A 19,833-nucleotide genomic window follows, 5' to 3' on the forward strand; every position below is an offset into this window, starting at 1 on the left:
GGATTTATACATGTAATAGATGAAAGCATTAGCAGTTAATAAAAAAAAAAAAAAAACACAAAAAAGTAAAGTATTTACATACTTGTTAGTCTACGTACACGACTGAACATTACACGTATGGGTACAAATATAATGACTGCAAACAAATGTTTAAAATTACACTCACTAACAGACGCACGTCATATGTTATCTCAACTTAAAGTGGGCTTGTCCAAAAGTGAAGGGTGTGGGCGGAAATGCGTCACACTAATCTAAAACCTCACCCAAAAGTTTTTACACGTAAATGTCACAGAGTTAACTTCAGGTTTCAACTGCAATTTAGAATTGATTTCACTAAAAATGATTGTGTTTTTGGGCACAAATTATATATATATATATATATATATATATATACACACACACACACACACACACACTGGGACAAACAAAGTAATTTATATTTATAAAAGAAAAAAAAAACACTACTGATGTCAGGAGACTAGCAAGAGATGTTTTATGCCCTGATTGGAGAGAAAGTTTCAATCTAGTCCCATTTGGGTGACGCAGAGATAAAGTGACTGTGCCGATCATGTTTGTTTGACAGAAGCAGAGCTCAATTACTACTGTTAAAATTCATTGCAATTCCCATAATCAAAATATGTTAAGAAACAAAAACCTTAAAAAAAAAAAAAACCTAATAAAAAGATGAATCAAAAGCTTAGTATTAAAATGAGAATGTGAATGTTCATCTTCTCCGAAGCTTCCATTGTGTCGTTTCCTTCAGCTGTCACCTGGAATATCGCAGCGACAGAAAAGGAACTGGTAAGTGTTTAAAGACATTTAAAAAATCCACTTTCAGTCATAAGAGATTTGTGGGTCAGAAGTCACTGAGGATGCTGATATCAGCAAACTCTTTCCTGTAACGGTATGAGTAGAGGCCAAGCAGGAAGGCCCACTTCATGGACATGAAGCTCCATACACAGGACAGGTATAAACTCTTCGGATCAGCGATTGCTATGTGGGGAAAGAAAAGAAAATATATCATTAAAGCTGAAGTAGTTGCAATATTAGGGTTTTCAATGAATTTAAAAAAAAAAAAAAAAACTGGCAGTAATAACAATTATCATGTTACACTTTTTTTTTTTTAAAGTGTATTCCATTTCCTCATGTATTTTCCATGAATGACACCCCATGTCCATCCAGCATTTCTCTAGGCAAGGAGATTGAAGAGTCTCATAAACCCCAGATACACCACTATCAGAAGATCAATTGCAACTTGCATGAGACAGTGCCTAATATATCAAGCAAGATACTCTACATAATCCAAATAAAATTCAATATTCCAGTTTATCCATTCCTGTACCATTCTATTGAGTAATTAAAAATAACTAGATAAAATAAAATACTTTGAAACCGATTGGTATCATATCAGGCCACACAGTCCAAGGGCTCAAACAAACTAGACAACACATTTTACCTGTATCACAGTTGGCCTCTGAGCGTTGAATGCTTTTGTAATCTATCTCCTTTACCTGTTCGGTGAACACATCCTCTGCACTCACCGAAGAGCTGGAAGCACCTAGAATGCAGCATTTTCTGTTTTTGGCATAACCAATGCTTTGCCGAGTACAAACAACATGTTTACCATAGTTGTTCCTGCTGCGTCTACCGTACTGCAGGTATACACTTTTATACAGTGCTTCCCCTAGCACTAGACACCATCTTCTAACCAGCATGTTTAGATACTTACACTGATGATTCGATATGGCAAAAGCAAGGAATGTGATGAAGGCTATAAAAGCCAGGATAAAGAAGAATATCCCGATACAGAGGAAGAAGCGCAGTCCCTTTAGCCATGTTCTCCAGAAGTCTTGTATATACATGATGTGTGTGATGAGGGCCCAGAGAGCCAGAACACCTATTAAACAAATGGATATTAATAAAAGTCATTTAAAATGTTCTGACACACAGAACATAATGATATATAAACCTGAAACATCCAGAACTCATATTATAAAAGGACTCTAGAAGTGTATAAACAATGCCATGCTTAAACTACCTTTACAGGTACAACTAACACACAAAAGGTTTCTTTCTTTGTGTTGTGTGTAGGAAATAAAATACAATTATACTCTGTTTTCATGTTCTACATTTTGGCTAAACATATTTCAGTGGGAGACAGCAAGTGTGTATATAAACAGCTCCCTTCCTCCCTCTAAACAAATGTCTGATAACCATAACTTCTACCTACAATGTTAAAATTAATTTTGGAGACGGGAGGAGGGGGGGGGGCAGCAATTTTAAGCAAACATACAGGAGAAGGATTCCTCTGGAAAGACAAGAACAATGGTGAAGTTTTGGGTTGACTGCCGTTTGGGTTTCCAGTTAGAAGTCTGACATCTAATTAATCAATAAAGCTCGACAGAGCCTGTGGCTTAGGAACCTCACCACGCTGCTACTCATGCCAGCGCAGAAGTGGTTCCTGAGTTGATTGTCCACTCGTACATGGGATGTGAGAAGAAAGACCCAGTATGGACAAGGAATGGGACAGTGAGATTAGGGATCATTTTATGCTCTCTCCTGGCACAGACACAAAACACAGAATTACCCCCAGCCCCCAAAGAATCTCTGAAAACCAAAAACCCCAATAATAAAAATTACAGTAACTGTGTACTTCAATTTTCAATTTTTCACATACAGGATTTGGCGGAATAATAAGGGTTTTTAACAAGATTTGGGTTTGGCCAGATTATTCACAGTCATGGGTCAACATTTTGGGGGGGTGCAAAATTGTGCAGGGACATATTTTAAAATAATTTTCTGTTTATACCCAAGACAATAGTTGTAAAAAGAAACATAAAAAAAACTATATTAATGTATCCCCATAGTAAAAACTGAAGACAATGGGTAATCCTTGGGCGGATTGCTTGAGGATAGGAGAGTAGGAGAGACAAGGATGACGACAGGCGTAAGTGTGGCAGACCCCTCCACATTCACCCTCAGTAACGCTCATTCATGCCTCCGTTCTGCTATACACTTTTGATTTTAATGAAAATGAAATAAGCAACAAAGTTTGCTGTGACCCTTTTAAAAAGCCAAGTGGAGATGAGTTTCAAAAACACAGTAACAAACACCGGTGGGGGAGGAGGGATGAACGAAGCCGGATTTTAAATTAAGGAAAGGATTGTCTTTACCTACCACGCATTAGCCCGGTATGGAAGGTAAAAAACCTTGAGCCAGCATAAATATTCTAGCCAAAGTGCCTATAGTGGGAGGACTTTGAGTGCCTTAACTTGTGAATTATTATTTTGCGGTCCAATTGAACCATGTTATGTCTTGGCACATCAACCTGGAACTTAAGAAATGGGTGGACATTGAGAATGTCATTGTCCCACACTTGTCTCCGAGTTAGCTCCCGTGGTTGCCCAGGATCAGCAGGCCAGCCTCGGCCTATACTTGCCCTGTAATTACATTTACCCTTTCCATATGGGATAAAGTGAATGCTCAGTACAAATTGGTCCCTTACTCCTCTCCCTTAACCCCAATATGGAAGCACCCACTCCTTTGACCGTATAGTGGATATTTGGAAATCTAGAAATTTTAATCAGTTTATACATATTATAGGCGAGTTTGCCCCCACTACATTTAGGGATATACAGGAAAAGTTTAATTTTAAAGTTGCTTCATTTCCAATACCAGACACGTCCCAAATTGCTCTGCCAACTCTCCCCTTTTGAAGGGCACTTTATTTATTTGGTTGGTTATAGGGGCACGATCTCTCCGATTTACCACTAAATTGTCATCAAGGAAGCACCTCTGTTGGAGCCTTATGAGGAAGCCTGGGAAAGGGATCAGGGGATCTCCCCGGAGGGATGATCTGTCATCAAAGAACGTGTGGCTAGGGCATCTATAAACATAAGATATACACATGTTGGTACATGGTCATACATATACACCCTCTTCACCCAATGTCTGCTGGAGAGTGTGTGGTGTCTGGTGTTATTGCTCAATGTCCCTCTTCCATCCTTCAACAAGTTTGGGGATAGACCGGTTCAACACATTTGTCAGGCCTCTAAACTACTGATCGTCAAGCACTGGAAACAGCCTATTGCTCCCACACATTCAGAGCTGCTAAACAGGATAAGCCATGTATCCACCATAGAATATATTTCTACTCTGCTTAATAATACCATGGCCAAAATTCAAAAGGTTTGGGGTCCATGGTATGATTATTCACATTGTAGTACTCCTGGCATGGACTGATCAGTGGTTGAGATAGGAGAGCTGGGTCCCAGTTTTTTCAATATTTAGGGTTTTCTTCCCCATCTCCCATCCTCTCTTCTTTCCACTTTACTCCTAACTACGCTCCCTAGCCCAGTCCTGAAAAAAAAAAATAAATGTAAAAACCCTAACTGCATAATGTTATTACTGTTCTTCCTTTTAAACCACAGTGTTCTCTGGTCGTGCTTCAATGCTAGCAAATAACATTTGTTTAGTTGAGAATTTAACTAATGTATGTTGAGTATTGTGGATCTTCTTTTGTCTGTGCTGTGATTATACCATTGTGTGTTTTTGTATTATTTGATGCAGTTAGGGGTTTCTATCCTGGGACACAGGATTTCCTCTTTCACAGACTTATTTTACATCTCTGATTTCAGGTCCTTATCAGGCCGGAATGACTAGAGAATAGCTGGGTCCATATTGCCCTGTAGTTTAAATGCCCCACTGCCCAGATGAATTTAAACTGCCCTAAGAAGCAGACTCAGCACTAGAAGAGAATTGTATTAGGTCTTTCAAGCCAGATGACATCAATGTTATAAGGCCAGGCAGCCCAGAAGAGGACAGATTGGTGGGCTAATCTAGCATAGAACTTGTGAGTCTAGTAGGAAAAACAAAAAACATTGTTACGTCGTTTTAGCTTTACTATACACTACCAAAAAACATTGTTGATTTTAAATCAGGTCATGGATTTAAATCAGGTCATGGATAATAACTTTTACTGTCTGCAATTACACAACTGCCTAAATCGCAATAAAAGACTGACAATGTCATGTGAGCACTTTACTCAGCATTTTTGTAGCCACGTCAGGCAAATTAATAATAAATGTAGAGGTTTCCTCCTGTAACATGTAAAGGAGGAAGCATCTACAACAAGACTTTCCCATTTATTGCGACCCTTGTTGGGGTTTTTTGGGAACTTCAGAGCTGTATGTAACTTAAGGGGCACTACAACCGCTCATTCACGTGTAATGACCCACGTGTACCCATACTAATGTCTAAAATTGTGGCCTTTCAATTTCATCAGATCAAAACAAATCCTGCAGTCGAGTTTTAGCTTGTTTATAGCTCTATTGACTCACTTCTACTGTTAATATTTTGTGTTTATATACCCACTAGAGCATGCTGAATGAAGAGATCATTATTTAGATCTTAGTTCCTTCTTTCCACTGTTATCTGGCTAGGTGATTTTAATTTGGCAAAATTACTTAATACAAATTTTCATCTGCCCCAACTTGTTTACTAGGTTAAACTCATTTTACCTCTTATTACAACTCCGGTCATATACTCACCCAGGTATTCAGTCACTCACGATTCCCTCTCACATGTACATACTGCCTTGTTCTCCTGCTTGTTTGCCCCTCAGATTATTCAGGTAAAGTATATTCTTACCTTGATCTCACCTCCCCACTAGACTACTTAAAACTGGATGGTGTCCATGCTAAAGAGTAGAAGCTCAAATCCTTCTAGCACCATTTTATCACAGAGGAAGATGCTATAGAAGAGGACTGGTCTGGGGATTTCCCATGTTAACAAAAGGTCTCAGGTACATTTAAGCCATATGTGAGGGGTAGTCTCTTTTAACAAATAACTGGTGGGAAAGCTGTGCCAGGAAGTCAGAAGTCCCCATAGAGCACGTAGCTGCACCTGTTCCCCTCCTTCAATCTGTACCGTCCTCATAACTGTGCTGTCTAAGCCAGGAGAAATCCCAACTCTACTCAACTCAGATCATATCGGCCCATTTTCCTTCTTCAGGCAGACATTACAATCCTTGCTAAAGGTACAATAAATTAAGTTTTATTTTTTTATATTATAAGCAACCAGCCTCCATGCCAAGCAAGTACACCTCATCTTAGCATCAGGAACATCACACCATTTTGTGACACAAGATGACGTAGGACGTAGTATCTTAAGATGCAGTCAAGGCCTTTCATTCCGTGAAATGGTCCTTTCTGTGAGCGACTCCTTTGTATTTCTGGGGTTTGGGCATTCATATATACAGACTTCAGCTATTCTATCACCAACCTTATGAGTGGGTGAGTATCAGGCTACTCTACTTGGTAGGGGCACGAGGTATGAGTTTTCCTTGTCGCCCCGTATTTATGCCTTAGCTGTAGCGCCCCCTGACTGCTCTCACGCTGACCCCCAGACAGTGCTAATAAATAGATTTTAGAGTCTCTAGTGCTATTGACCATTATCACATACAAACAATGTGTCTTGTAGATTATCCGGTTTCTCTTCCAACCAGTGAAAATGTTCACTCAAAGTTTTTTCATAGTTATAAAACATGTGTGGGGAAAAAGAGAAAAAATGCAAACATAGTGTAATCCTGTTATCTGTAAAAACCCTCCAAATTGTGTAGTGTCTTCAATTAGTATTTCTTGGCTCCTTTCTCCTCTTAGTGGATAAACTTGCTAGAAAAATCTATATTCAGTGCTTTAAATAAACCTCTATCTTCAACCACAATCTTCTACCTTCACCGTACAGCACCCACTGTGATTAAACTTACAGACATCGCACTATTGGGAGCGTTGTATCTCAAACCTTTAGCAACCTTGTCCTTATTGTTTGTTGATAACTTTCTCGCAATTGGGTGATAGATCATGGAAAGAAAGGGGAATTGTATCTAGTGTGATAATGTTTAAAATATCATTTTAACGTAAAAAAAAAAATTGTGCAAATACATAAAACTTAAAAATAATCTCCTAGGACATATTTGGAAACAGATGGCTTCCTACCAGATGGAGACAATGATAGACATTGGAAATAACATTGGAACTCCCGGGATTTTCACAATGTTGGAACCTCAAGTTGATAGAATTCTGATACCGGTGTTTTCATACAACCTTAAAGAAAGCCTCCACAACCAACTCTTTCCAACCTTTAAATGAGGTCAGAGGAGCCTCCTCCTTGAAAAAGACAATACTACTGAATAAAAATTTAATTTCAGAGAAAATTCCGCCTGAATGCCAATGACATGGTCCTCTACCTTCAGTCTTCAATCCTTCCATGGATAGAGCTATACATGCAATATATACATATGGTAATTAATATGAAGTGCTGTTCCCCAATCGACAGCCATAAAACAGGGCCTGGGGTCCTCACTATCTCTGTTCCTTGTTCCATTATAATGATTCTTTATGCTGTTTTTAGATAGTGAGCGAGTTTCCTGTCCACTTCTATCTAAATTGGTTTGTAGTCTAAGATACGAGAGGAATATGTAATGCCTCACATCGCTCGGGTCAGGGGTTCGATTCTAACCAAGGCTCTATATCTGTGTGGAGTATGAATGTTCTCCACACGATTGTGTGGGTTTCTTCCCACATTCCAAAAAAAAAACCACACACTGGTAGATTAATTGGCTTCTGACAAAATGGACCCTAGAGTGTGTGTTAGTTTGGGAATTTAGGTGGAATGCTCCAATGTCACAGAGACTGATGTAAAAAAAATATTTATCACTCTGTAATGTGATTGGCTGTAACTAAATAAACGATAATAGTAAAGTGTCATGTAAGAGGAGCTGTAACAGACCACTGTTGTCTGTATGTTTTACTAGAATGTGTCATAACAGAGATATCATAATCAAATTAACAGTGTATACACACCTAAGGATTATGATACAACATAAAGGGTTAATAGTAAAGTCCTAACATATATAGCCTCTTGTAAGCACTAAAATGTGTATAACCCAGTACTTAAATATCAAAACAAAAACAAAAAGAGTAGTGATAACGGACAGCATACAGGGAATAACAGGGTGGTGCGTATATGTCCTAGACAAACATTTACCACGTACATTCCTCAAGCACTGGCAAGACTTGCCATAAATATCCGAGAAGGCATCATAGAGTGAAGCGCTGCCTACTGTCAGTTCTCACTACTTCAATTGCGCCCTGATTTTATTGTTTTATGTTAGATCATGATTTAATAAATTGTTTCACGCACGTTTTACTGCCAACGACAGCCTATATAGACTTCGGACTTTACTATTAACCCCTTAAGTGATACCATAATCTTAAAGTATGAATACACGGTCAACGTGCTCAATATCTCTGCTGTGATGAAGTCTAGTGTTAAAGGACACGTTAATCATTATACATTCCCCATGCTCCTTAGAGTACAAACTGATGTTTAACTTTGTTCCTGAATCCTATGACTACATTAGTCCTTGCGTAAAATACACGTATAGTGGGAAAATTAGGTTATATTTCAGGGGTCAGTAACAGCATGAAATGAGATGTGCCTTGAAAAGTGTCCATGTATCTGTCTTTATTTTTTTGTCTTTATTATCATTCTCAGGGGCAGGCTGGGCTGGGGGGCATCTTCCCCCCTGGGCCAGTCCCAAAGTGGGCTACCTTGGGCTGGGTCACCTGTATTTTTTCCATTTAAAATAGGATGCAGAGTCGAGTCTTACCCCCCAGACTGAAATTTGCCAGCCCTCCCCTGTTCATTCTAATATCAAAATCTAGTGGATGAGTGAACAATAAATGGATAGTCCTGGTTTTGAAGATCATTTTAGAATGTTGAAATTAGGCATCACAACAAAAATAAGAAACAGCAACACTGCATAAACAGCAAGCTGATCTGTGCAAATGTCTACATAAAAAGGAACTCACAGAATAGTGCAAGCTCACACAATTAAATTTTCTTCAAAAACACAGGAAACCTCACAACATGATTCAGCTGTTTTCTAGCAAATCTCAAAGTGCAAAGTCACTGTGATGACCTTAGCACAGCTGACTGACGTTTGCTTGCACATGTCATGATTCTGCTAAGCAGTTTGAAGTGTGCACATTTTCATATGTCAGTATCTGGAAGTTTCCTTAAAAAGGTAAGAATGGTGAGAGATCATGGAATTTTTACTTATTTTATTTTTACAGATGCTATAAAAACGCTGTGACAGGATAGGCTCTGTCGGTTACCAGTATGAATGATGTTTCACAAGTAATTTGCCATAATTGCCTATTCCAGTAACAGTCTGACAGCAAAAAATGACCTTGGAGGCCTCATTCAGCCCACCAGTTGCTCATCAGTGGTATAAAAGGTTACCTTAAGGCAAGCCTGGAAAAATGTACACAAAATCTAGGATCTAGAGCCCAGATTTAGGAGCCAGCAATTTCGTACAGTAAACTATGCATTATTAAGATATTAGGGGTTATGATGCAAACCATATTAGCTCAAATGACATCCTCAGTCTCCCAGCCAGTGTCCCAAATGCAAGACTATACCTACACTTTATCAATGTGCCCCCATAAACTAGCATGGGGCCCTATGTCTGCTCAGTATGGCTTCTCATATCAGTCTATGCCCCAGATACCTGTCACTACCAACACTACAAGTAACTTCACAGCACTAACGACTTCATACCTTATACCAGCCAGTGCCCTCACATAACAGCAGCACTACCACAGTATACCCGCCATTGCCCTCACATAACAGCAGCACTACCACAGTATACCCGCCAGTGCCCTCACATAACAGCAGCACTACCACAGTATACCAGCCAGTGCCCTCACATAACAGCAGCACTACCACAGTATACCAGCCAGTGCCCTCACATAACAGCAGCACTACCACAGTATACCCGCCAGTGCCCTCACATAACAGAAGCACTACCACAGTATACCCGCCAGTGCCCTCACATAACAGCAGCACTACCACAGTATACCCGCCAGTGCCCTCACATAACAGAAGCACTACCACAGTATACCCGCCAGTGCCCTCACATAACAGAAGCACTACCACAGTATACCAGCCAGTGCCCTCACATAACAGCAGCACTACCACAGTATACCAGCCAGTGCCCTCACATAACAGCAGCACTACCACAGTATACCCGCCAGTGCCCTCACATAACAGAAGCACTACCACAGTATACCCGCCATTGCCCTCACATAACAGAAGCACTACCACAGTATACCAGCCAGTGCCTCCAGGTTCTAGGCATCTCAGCACCGGGTCGCTGCTAAAGTTACCAGGAAGCATTTTTAGTCACCAGGGTGACCTTTATTTGTCCAGTGCTGTCTACAATAATATACTATGTAAAATAGCATCTACCCGGTACAACTATGATTAGGTATATTTTACATGTGTGGTTTCGTTATAAAAATCATGACAAAAGGGAGGACTGGTGCATGTACGATATCAATTCTTTATAGCTGCCCTGTACATGAACTATTTTCAGTAAATTAAACACATTCATCAACATCAGCAACTTCTATGGACAAGCTATCGTTTTGAAAACTAAATACTACTGCCAGAGAAAGAAAACAAAACAAAAGATATATCAGTAGTTCTGTATAGTAAATAGAAATTGGTAAATTCCTGCTGTTACACTACAAGATATACCACAGAATCCCATTTACCTACAACTGAAGCATCTGCTTTCTGCTAGATTGAGGCACTGACCCTGTTAGGATGTTACTAAACTTAGTTCCTGTAGTCTTCTTCCAAAAATACCCTTAACATATACAGCATATAATACCTATATAGATAATGGGATGGAAATAATGTAAGTCATAGCATGACAAGGAAATGCAGATACATGTATAGTGAAAATATTGAAAGATTAATATTAACTTTTCCCAAATCTAATGCAATAAATGAAAATCATAACACCTAAACAATTTGCATAGCCAGAGGTCGGAGTGTCCAGCAGTACAGCCAGATGAAACACCAGTATCACAATTAAGCCAATTTGACCATATTTGTTTATATTTTTGTTTGCACGCTCTAGTGAGATACAAGATGAGACTTTTGATTGTAAAGACAGACCTAATATAACCACTCATGCTGAAAACCGAGGAATTGAGACACCAGTTTTATAGATGCAATGGATCACATTATCCCAAAAGGCATTCACTACTGGACATTTCCAAATCAGGTGCGAAAAAGTACCCTTAGAACAACGTGCATAAGCTCCAAAAGTCACCAGTTTTACAGGTGCTAAATATATAATTTATATAAATATAAAATATATAAAGGAATTTCATGGAACTTTACTTATAACGTGGAAACACAGACTAAACCCCAAAAAAATAATATAGGCCCACTCTTTATCCGAAACAGACCCTATATTATCTTCCCATTTCAGTAATAGAAAGTCCCTCAACAAAACAGCACATACACTAGAACTGTATGGTTTTCATTGGACAAGTAACAGTTAATGGTGTAGGGCAGTGGTTCCCAAACTGTGCGCCTAGGCTCCCTGGGGTCCCTCGGCGATCTCACAGGGGTGCTTCCGCCAGGACCAGTGGTAAGCAAGGCGGGGGACTACTTGGTAATAATTAGGGGTGCCTTGAAAAAATTATGGAGACCCTAAGGGTGCCTTGAACTGAAAAAGTTTAGGGATCCACTGCTGTAGGGTGCTGGTTGGTAAATTTTAGCCCAGAGGGGGAAGGGGGGCTAGACTTGGTTCAGCAGCTTATTAGGAACATTTTAAAGGAAAAAATATTGCAGGTAGCCCGGTGACCTAGCCCAAGATAGCCCCCTATGGTACCGGAGCCCCTGAATGGTGCGTATACAACTTATTCCTGGTATTGTTTTCTCCTCTAAAATACAGCTAGAAAAAAAAATAAACAAAAACATTTTTTACTCTTTTGAACAGCTATGTTAAGGGACTATAAAATAACTTGTCTTAGTTACGACTTTAAAAACAGCTTAATCACAAAACATATAAGAACAAATCTACAGAGTTACCACATATTCACAAGTGTTTATGCTGAGATTATTACACTTCTTATCAGTTCCCAGGAGTTTCTGTAAGAACTTGCAATTCCCAAGTAACTTTTACAAGAAATCCATCTCCCTCCCAGCCTCAGGAATGCAGGCATTTGGAAAAAATTACGTGTGGGAGGCAAGAAATATTAGGCAATGAGCTATATGACATTCACATGCAGCATCTTGAGCAATAACGGACATATATAAAATGTTTGATGTAGGATTTACATCTTTAAATTATGGAGCATGTTTAATTAAAAAGAGTTCAGTTTCTTGATTCTTGTGTCAAAATGCTCTTTGATGTCACGGAGCATATATAAGCAACATTTTTCCACCAGATTCACAGTCACGCCCTTTTTACCAGATCTGCCGGTACGACCAATCCGGTGCAGGTATGTCTCGTAATCTATAAAGCCATCTATAGTCAAAGGTAGGTCAAAATTCACTACTATTGAGATAAACATTAAAAAACGCAATAGGGATCCGTTCTATCAAGATCTTAAAGCCTTTACTCAAGATGCAAACAAATTCACTACGAGTTATGTTCCAATGTAAAAGGTGCTCAGATATAGCAATTGGTCAATATCACAGAGTGTATGGCTCGAAAACTAACAGGATCCCCAATAATCAGCGTCCTGAAACATTGAGGATGATTGTCAAGCATGGTGGAAAATGTGGTAGGAAGATGACTCCATGGACCCTCTTGGCCTATATAAGTGTTCGTCTTACAACTGTACTAACTGGCTGCTGGACTCAAGCAATGCAAAATGCAAAAACATAAAATTAGAACATTGTTAGGAAGAAAAACCATTAAACTTATGAAAGCATTGAGAAGTAAATACTAGGGATGGAATGAACCCAAGATTTTGGGGCCGATTCAACATAGCCGAGATATTTTGCCGTAGTAGCATCACACGTTGCTTTTTCACGTGATGTTTATTGGTAATGATCTTTGCTCATATTTTGCTTGCAACTCAAGGCTACTGTGGCTAATTGAATTGGTCCTTCTGTGTAGGTTTCATACGAATCCAGACTCAATGAATCTTTGGTGTGACGTTTACAGCATTATTACTTTCAAGTGCGAAAATTACAGAAAACGTCATTTACAATTATTTTAAACTGTTACACTTGACATTACTGATGTAACAAGTTCCTAGTGAATTGTTAGGCTGCATGCACTGAGTGTAGGTGGCAGGGCCACATTACCTGGAAGTCCGTTGCATAAAGTAACTCCAAAATAGTTTTTAAAGACATTTCATTATCTGTCCACATAAACACCACATTATATATCTGTAGTGACTATACAATGTGAGCCTGTACAATGGGAAGGACCAGTCCAGAGTCCAACACTAATCATTTGAAAGGCCAAGAGAAAAAAAAGAAAAAGAAAAGGAAAATAGCGCCTTTCATTAGTACAGTGAATTAGATATACTTACAAGAACAAATAATGGTTACAAGACTAAGGAATAATCTGTTGCCAAAAGAATTCTGCTAAATTCAACATATCATATTCATGGTTTCAGTAAAGGCTTTATTTAAATAGAAGTTCATTAGGTTCAGTCTGCAGTTGGTGTCCAGTATCCTAGGAGTTGTAGGGCATTAACAGAAAAGTGACAAAATATCACCTCTGATCTATTACTGAAACAATTATAGGGGGGAATTCAATTAGCCGCGAATAGTCTCCCGACCATTCCGTAGACACATCGCAGTGGAGATTTGAACAGAAATCTCTTATCATTTTGAGTGTAGATTTCTACCGTAGTAACGGTAAAAGTGCACAGCCGCAATATTCCTCCGAACATTGCGGCTAATTAAATCTAGCCCCCCCCCCCCCCATAGTGAGCTTTAATAAACAACAGTACAATTTGCTGTATATTTTATTGCCTGGACAAGTTCATATAAAAGCATGGCTTTCATCTAGCACTGATTGGAGAAGCCTTAACTATGGCAACACACGCTAGATCCCCTTGTTTGTAAACGGGGTGAGAGAACAGATATCAAGTGGGCCCATGTCACTTCTGAGGATGATTGAATATTGAACTGCTTTTGTGTCTACAGCCGCACATGAGATTGTTGTCACAATGAATCAACTGCGATCCAAAGGATTCTTTTTTGTTGGATAGAATTTCTCACATCGATCAATTTGTCTGACAATGTGGTTGAAAACAACCAATTCCTCAGACAAAATCTGAACATGTGGGCAGCCTAAATATATTCCCAATTGACCTTAGTGTTCTGGAAAAAAATAAACAGATGTTTACAATGATTTTGTATTGCTACTAGAACATAGCTTACATATTCTGGGACCACCAAAACACAAAGCTAATCGAAAATTTTAACTCCTGGCAATAAATTCACTGGGAGTTATATCCTGCTAGGTATGTTGCATATGAATTTAATGAAGGTCTGAATTAATTTTGGCCTTAAGTGCATAATAGGCATATTGGCAGCAGTTTTGCTTTATCTTGCAAAATGCAGCTGTTTCTAGCGCAGCCAAGCAGAAAGCATTCAATCCAGGCAAAAGTACACAGCATTCCAAGAACACTGGGAGGGGTTTCATACTAAAAACAAATAATAGGAAAAAAACATAACCATCAAGACAAGATTCTAACAAAATAATATTAATATTATTATTAATAATAATGTGTTCTTCCCAGCACCTATTTCCCAGGTGCTCCACCTGGCTGTTACTTGTCACCCTGCTTTTGGAGCCAAACAGTATCCTATTATAATAGAACAAACCATTGCTTCTCCTATTATAATAGGCACTGTGTGAGCACTACAGCCAGCAGTGTGTGTGTTAGACCACTGACCATCAGCCTGACCAGTCCTGGCAGGTGTGGGCAATAACCTCCAACATTTTTCAATATTACAAAGTATTACAACTGCCCCAACACGGCTACTTCTTAATGCCACCTGGCTGGCAAAATTTTCTGGGGAGAACACGGATAATAATAATATTTATGGACGGAAATAAATGATGAGTGGCAGGCAGCATGCTGCAAATATTCAAATTGCTTGATGAATAAATGTCACAACCATTTTTATATAATAACGCATTGTAGCACTAGTACATTGTATCATTCCTTCTGTCTTTCAAATTTGTTCTTTTACGGATCAGTTTTGGAGATGCAGCCTTTAGAACTTTTTGTACTGTGATCAGCTCAAAAAGCCCCAGAAGAATCAGCTGGAGTCAGACTCCCCTCTGCAATCAGCTGTTAGATCTTGCATATTTCAGGTCAGAACAACAGTGAGTACAAGTGAACTAAATGGCACTACACACAGGAGGCCATGGTAATGCCATCTATTAGGTAGTTTAGTATTTATTCTTCACAGTAGGTTTATTTATACTGTAAATAATATGCTTTTTCAGCAGGGTTCCCACTTCTATTGTGCCTGTTTAAATTGCTATAATGCCCTACATGCAATACTCAGGTTCCATAGCTCTGCAGGAGATACAGGGCCTGGTTTAGAGATTGTCTAACTCTAGGTCGCAATAATGCTCTTTGTCTTTCTGCTCATGCGCAGTAAAAGCATTATCATTAATTAAAAGCATACGCCTGCAGAGGCGGATCTGGGATGTGTAGGCCGTTTACAGTAAGGGCACGCTCGCTTAACTGTGCCACACTTCCATGCGGAATATTTAGAGCAAGCTACATCTCCAGAGGAGGCCTATAAACTGCAGCTCCCTGTGTTATAAAGACATTAAGTAATATCTATAGGTTTTGTCCATACACACGGACACAACCTATAGATCCCCTCCTCCAAGAGTAAACAACACCAGCTAATGCGGGGGAACAAACTGCGGCTACTAGGACTTGTCTATATCAGGCTGGTCTGGTCACACTATAACAGGAAGACTCACAGTATGGGATCCCTCTGTCATAAGGTAGACAGACAACCAGTCTGGCCAGTAAGATGCAGAACTCCCTAGGGCGGGGGTCGGCAACCCGCGGTTCTGGTGTCGCATGCGGCTCTTTCAGCCATCTGCTGCGGGTGTCAGTAGCAAAGGGGGAGACAGAGCGCCTCCCTGTCACCTCCTTTGCTAAACTAATTGCTTTTTAAAAATATAAAAAACTAATGGGAGACGGCAGAGGAGAGACCGCTCCTCTCCCGCCGCAGCTCCCTGCTGGCTGAATGACGGAATGACGCTGACGTGACCCTAAGGTCGCGTCAGCTTCATTCAGTTGAGAGAGCGCACCGAGGAGGAGCAGAGAAGAGAAGATCCAGGACCGGGACACCACCTGAGCGAAGGTAAGTAAATTGTAAATAAAAAAAAATATTTTCTTGGGGGCTGAATAATAAAAAAGGGACCTACAAGAGGGGACTGCATAACAAAAATGGACAAAACTAAATTGCGCTGCTGGGGAAGAAAATGCAAATACACGATGCTGAAAAAAGGGGTGTCCCTCCCTTAAATATAAATAAGGGTTTTGTGGCTCACGAGGGTTTTTTTCTCTGGAAAACGGGTCCAAATGACTCTGAGTGTTTAAGGTTGCCTACCCCTGCCCTAGGGGAACCAGGGTCACAGAAGCTGTGCAGCCCCCTCTTTCAGAGAAACCAGCCCTGCAAAAAAAAAGCACTGGGGTTCTTGTAAAGCCCCATCGACTGAGGGGACTGGGGCAAAGTATAAAAGAAAATAATTAGGCAATTTCATATCACAACTTACAAACAGAAAGATTCATCCAAATATAAAAGGGGTTCTACACTAAAGTTTTCATTTAAGTCGTGTCCCCCCCAGATATACCCTTGCAGCCTTTTCCCACTGTTATGATGCAGATATGCTGTTATTTACACATTTCAGATGATGCAGAAAGCAAGAGCAAAGCCCTACTCTACAATACATAATAAAATAATCTGGTATAATCAGTATTATATTGTGCACATTGTTTTTATATTTCACCCAACTGCTACTTTTTTTCAAAGTCTTCTCACTCATTTTGTAATGCACTGCATTTCCTATTCAATAGTTGCACAAGCATGTACCTTTCTTCTTGAATGCACTTCCCATCAAAAACAGAAGGAAAGGGCGAGTTAAAAAATATTATAATATATAAGCTACTGTTTTAGCTTCTATATTATATCACTTATATCCAACACAAATGCTATAATATTGGACACACAGTATATTCCTCAAATAATAAAAATTAACAAAAATACTGACTACATAATCTTGAATTCCCTCCAATAAAGTACCAAGATCCTCACTAATTAATGACAAGCACTGCTCCTAATGCCCACTGCTTCCAAAACCCCTTCGCTGGCCCAGTGCCCCCCTTTCAAGCTCTTCTGGCACTCTGCACCCTTCTCATAATCTCCTAGCATTCAGCCTCTCCCCTTCCAAACCCTCCTGGCATAGTGCCCTCTCATCCATGCCCTCCTGCCACACAGCACCCCCCACCACACACAAGTCCTCTTGCCACACAGCACAGCACCCCCCACACAAGTCCTCTTGCCACACAGCACAGCACACCCCACACAAGTCCTCTTGCCACACAGCACAGCACCCCCCACACAAGTCCTCTTGCCACACAGCACAGCACCCCCCACACAAGTCCTCTTGCCACACAGCACAGCACCCCCCACACAAGTCCTCTTGCCACACAGCACAGCACCCCCCACACAAGTCCTCTTGCCACACAGCACAGCACCCCCCACACAAGTCCTCTTGCCACACAGCACAGCACCCCCCACACAAGTCCTCTTGCCACACAGCACAGCACCCCCCACACAAGTCCTCTTGCCACACAGCACAGCACCCCCCACACAAGTCCTCTTGCCACACAGCACAGCACCCCCCCCCCCAAGTCCTCTTGCCACACAGCACAGCACCCCCCCCCCCACACACATACACACACAAGTCTTTCTGCCACACAGCACACCCACCCCCCCCCCCCCACCACATACACATCCTACTGCCACACAGCACAGCAACCCCCCCCCCCCCCATACATACACACACACGTCCTACTGCCACAAAGCAACCCACCCCCCTCAATGCCCTCCTGGCACGCTGGGAAACCTCCTTCACTACCCTCCTGGCACACTGTGAACAACCCATCTGCCCATCAATACCCTCCTGGCACGCTGGGAACACCCCATTAATACCCTCCTGGCACGCTGGGAAATATCCTTCAATGCCCTCCTGGCACGCTGGGAACACCCCATTAATACCCTCCTGGCACGCTGGGAACACCCCATCAATGCCCTCCTGGCACGCTGGGAAATATCCTTCAATGCCCTCCTGGCACGCTGGGAACACCCCATTAATACCCTCCTGGCACGCTGGGAACACCCCATCAATGCCCTCCTGGCACGCTGGGAAATATCCTTCAATGCCCTCCTGGCACGCTGGGAACACCCCATTAATACCCTCCTGGCACGCTGGGAAAGCCCCATCAATGCCCTCCTGGCACGCTGGGAACACCCCTTCATTGCCCTCCTGGCACGCTGGGAAATTCCCTTCATTGCCCTCCTGGTACATAGCGACCTCATCAAATACACTCTTTAGAAAACACACATACACGGACTTCAGATTCACTTACTAATAAACCAGAATGAGTTGATCACATGTTTTATATAACGTGGGAACAAAACAGTGACATCATTTATTGTACACCTGCAGCTCGTCACAGTACCGTACCTGACAGGCCCCCCATGGCCGCAGTCCAGGGCTGCCCGAAGGCCACATTCCAAGCTAGGAAAGCCGACAAACCAATTATGGTGCCCACCGTGGCGTAAACGATTCGGATCCATAGCTGCTTGGTGACCGCCATGGAGACACAGGAGGGTGCAGGGAGCACGGAGTGAGCTCGGGCCACACAAGAGGGGCGCAGGGAACAGCACTCACCTCACCCTCAGCGGGGATTGGTGGACAGAGCTGTCTGCTAAACAATCAGGAATCTATCGCTAATACACAATGGGCGGGACTGCAAATACCCAACCAATGGAAAAACAGAAGCCTGCTAACCTATCGGAGGAGAGTAATTACAGCGTGTTACCATGCAGATAATGTGGACCATAGACTGGTGTAGTGCCTGTCGCTATGACGTAACCTCCAGAAACGCGAGTGATATTACATGGTGTAACGGTTTCTGGGTCACCCCTAACACCAGGGCGCTGCTCCATCCTGGGCTACTGCAGACCCAGGCCTGGAGCGCTGAGCTTCACCGGAGAGAGGCGCTCAGCTCCTCTAGTTGTTATGGACAAGAAGCCACAGGTGTCTGACGGGGGCATAATGGAGATCTAGGTTATTATATATTATAATATAGGCCTGAGGAACACCTCCAGCCAGCTACAGATGTATTATGTATACATATTTCACAATTATTCTCTGGGAGACATCACTGGTAGTCTGGTTTACTGTACTTGTAGCTTTGACCTGTAGGATATCATGGGCCTCAAGAAACGCAAAACAAATGTAAAATGTGTTTTATCAAAAACACATACATTGGGTATATGCACAGCTATATTCAGTAGAGATAAGCGCTTCGGATTACTTGAAATCCGACGTTGGGGATCCGAGTGAAAGAGAGTCATGAGTTGGTATCTCTCACCCAACTTGGATGTCAAAACGGGGCGAAATGTCGTTTCTGCGATTTTTGGTTGTGCAAAACTCATGAGTTTTGGATCGCCATCTTTTGTACATATTGTCCACCCTCGTTCTCTTAAGTGCCGTTTTAGAACAGACAGCGTGTAGGGAAGTGGTTAGCTGCGGTGCTTTGCTCATAAAATAATGTTCAGTGTGAACCAGGGACATGGGAAAGCAGTAGAATCTTGTCTAGCATATACTATACTAGATAGTATATATATAGACTGGGTTAGATAGATATAATTCTGAACTAACTAGTATATGCT

At 41.2% G+C, this 19,833-nt stretch overlaps 1 protein-coding gene across 2 annotated transcripts; it reads right to left on the minus strand.

Moving 5' to 3' along the window:
* Window positions 1-421: 421 nt before the first annotated feature.
* Window positions 422-18,867, minus strand: SLC48A1 (solute carrier family 48 member 1). Of its 2 annotated transcripts, none has more exons than XM_075199256.1 (3): window positions 18,620-18,867; window positions 1,730-1,897; window positions 422-993 (listed from the first exon to the last, which is right to left on the minus strand). In XM_075199256.1, the coding sequence occupies exons 1-3, from the start codon at window positions 18,750-18,752 to the stop codon at window positions 857-859; spliced, it is 438 nt and encodes a 145-aa protein (XP_075055357.1). In that variant the 5' UTR covers window positions 18,753-18,867; the 3' UTR covers window positions 422-856. The 2 variants fall into 2 exon arrangements, with proteins under 2 accessions (XP_075055357.1, XP_075055358.1); XM_075199257.1 differs by lacking the exons at window positions 422-993; window positions 18,620-18,867 and adding exons at window positions 3,794-3,886; window positions 18,085-18,592 and having other exon boundaries at window positions 1,816-1,897.
* Between the last annotated feature and the right edge of the window lie 966 nt (window positions 18,868-19,833).

Source organism: Mixophyes fleayi, chromosome 2 (genome assembly GCF_038048845.1).
Source record: "Mixophyes fleayi isolate aMixFle1 chromosome 2, aMixFle1.hap1, whole genome shotgun sequence".
Classification (NCBI taxonomy): domain Eukaryota; kingdom Metazoa; phylum Chordata; class Amphibia; order Anura; family Limnodynastidae; genus Mixophyes; species Mixophyes fleayi.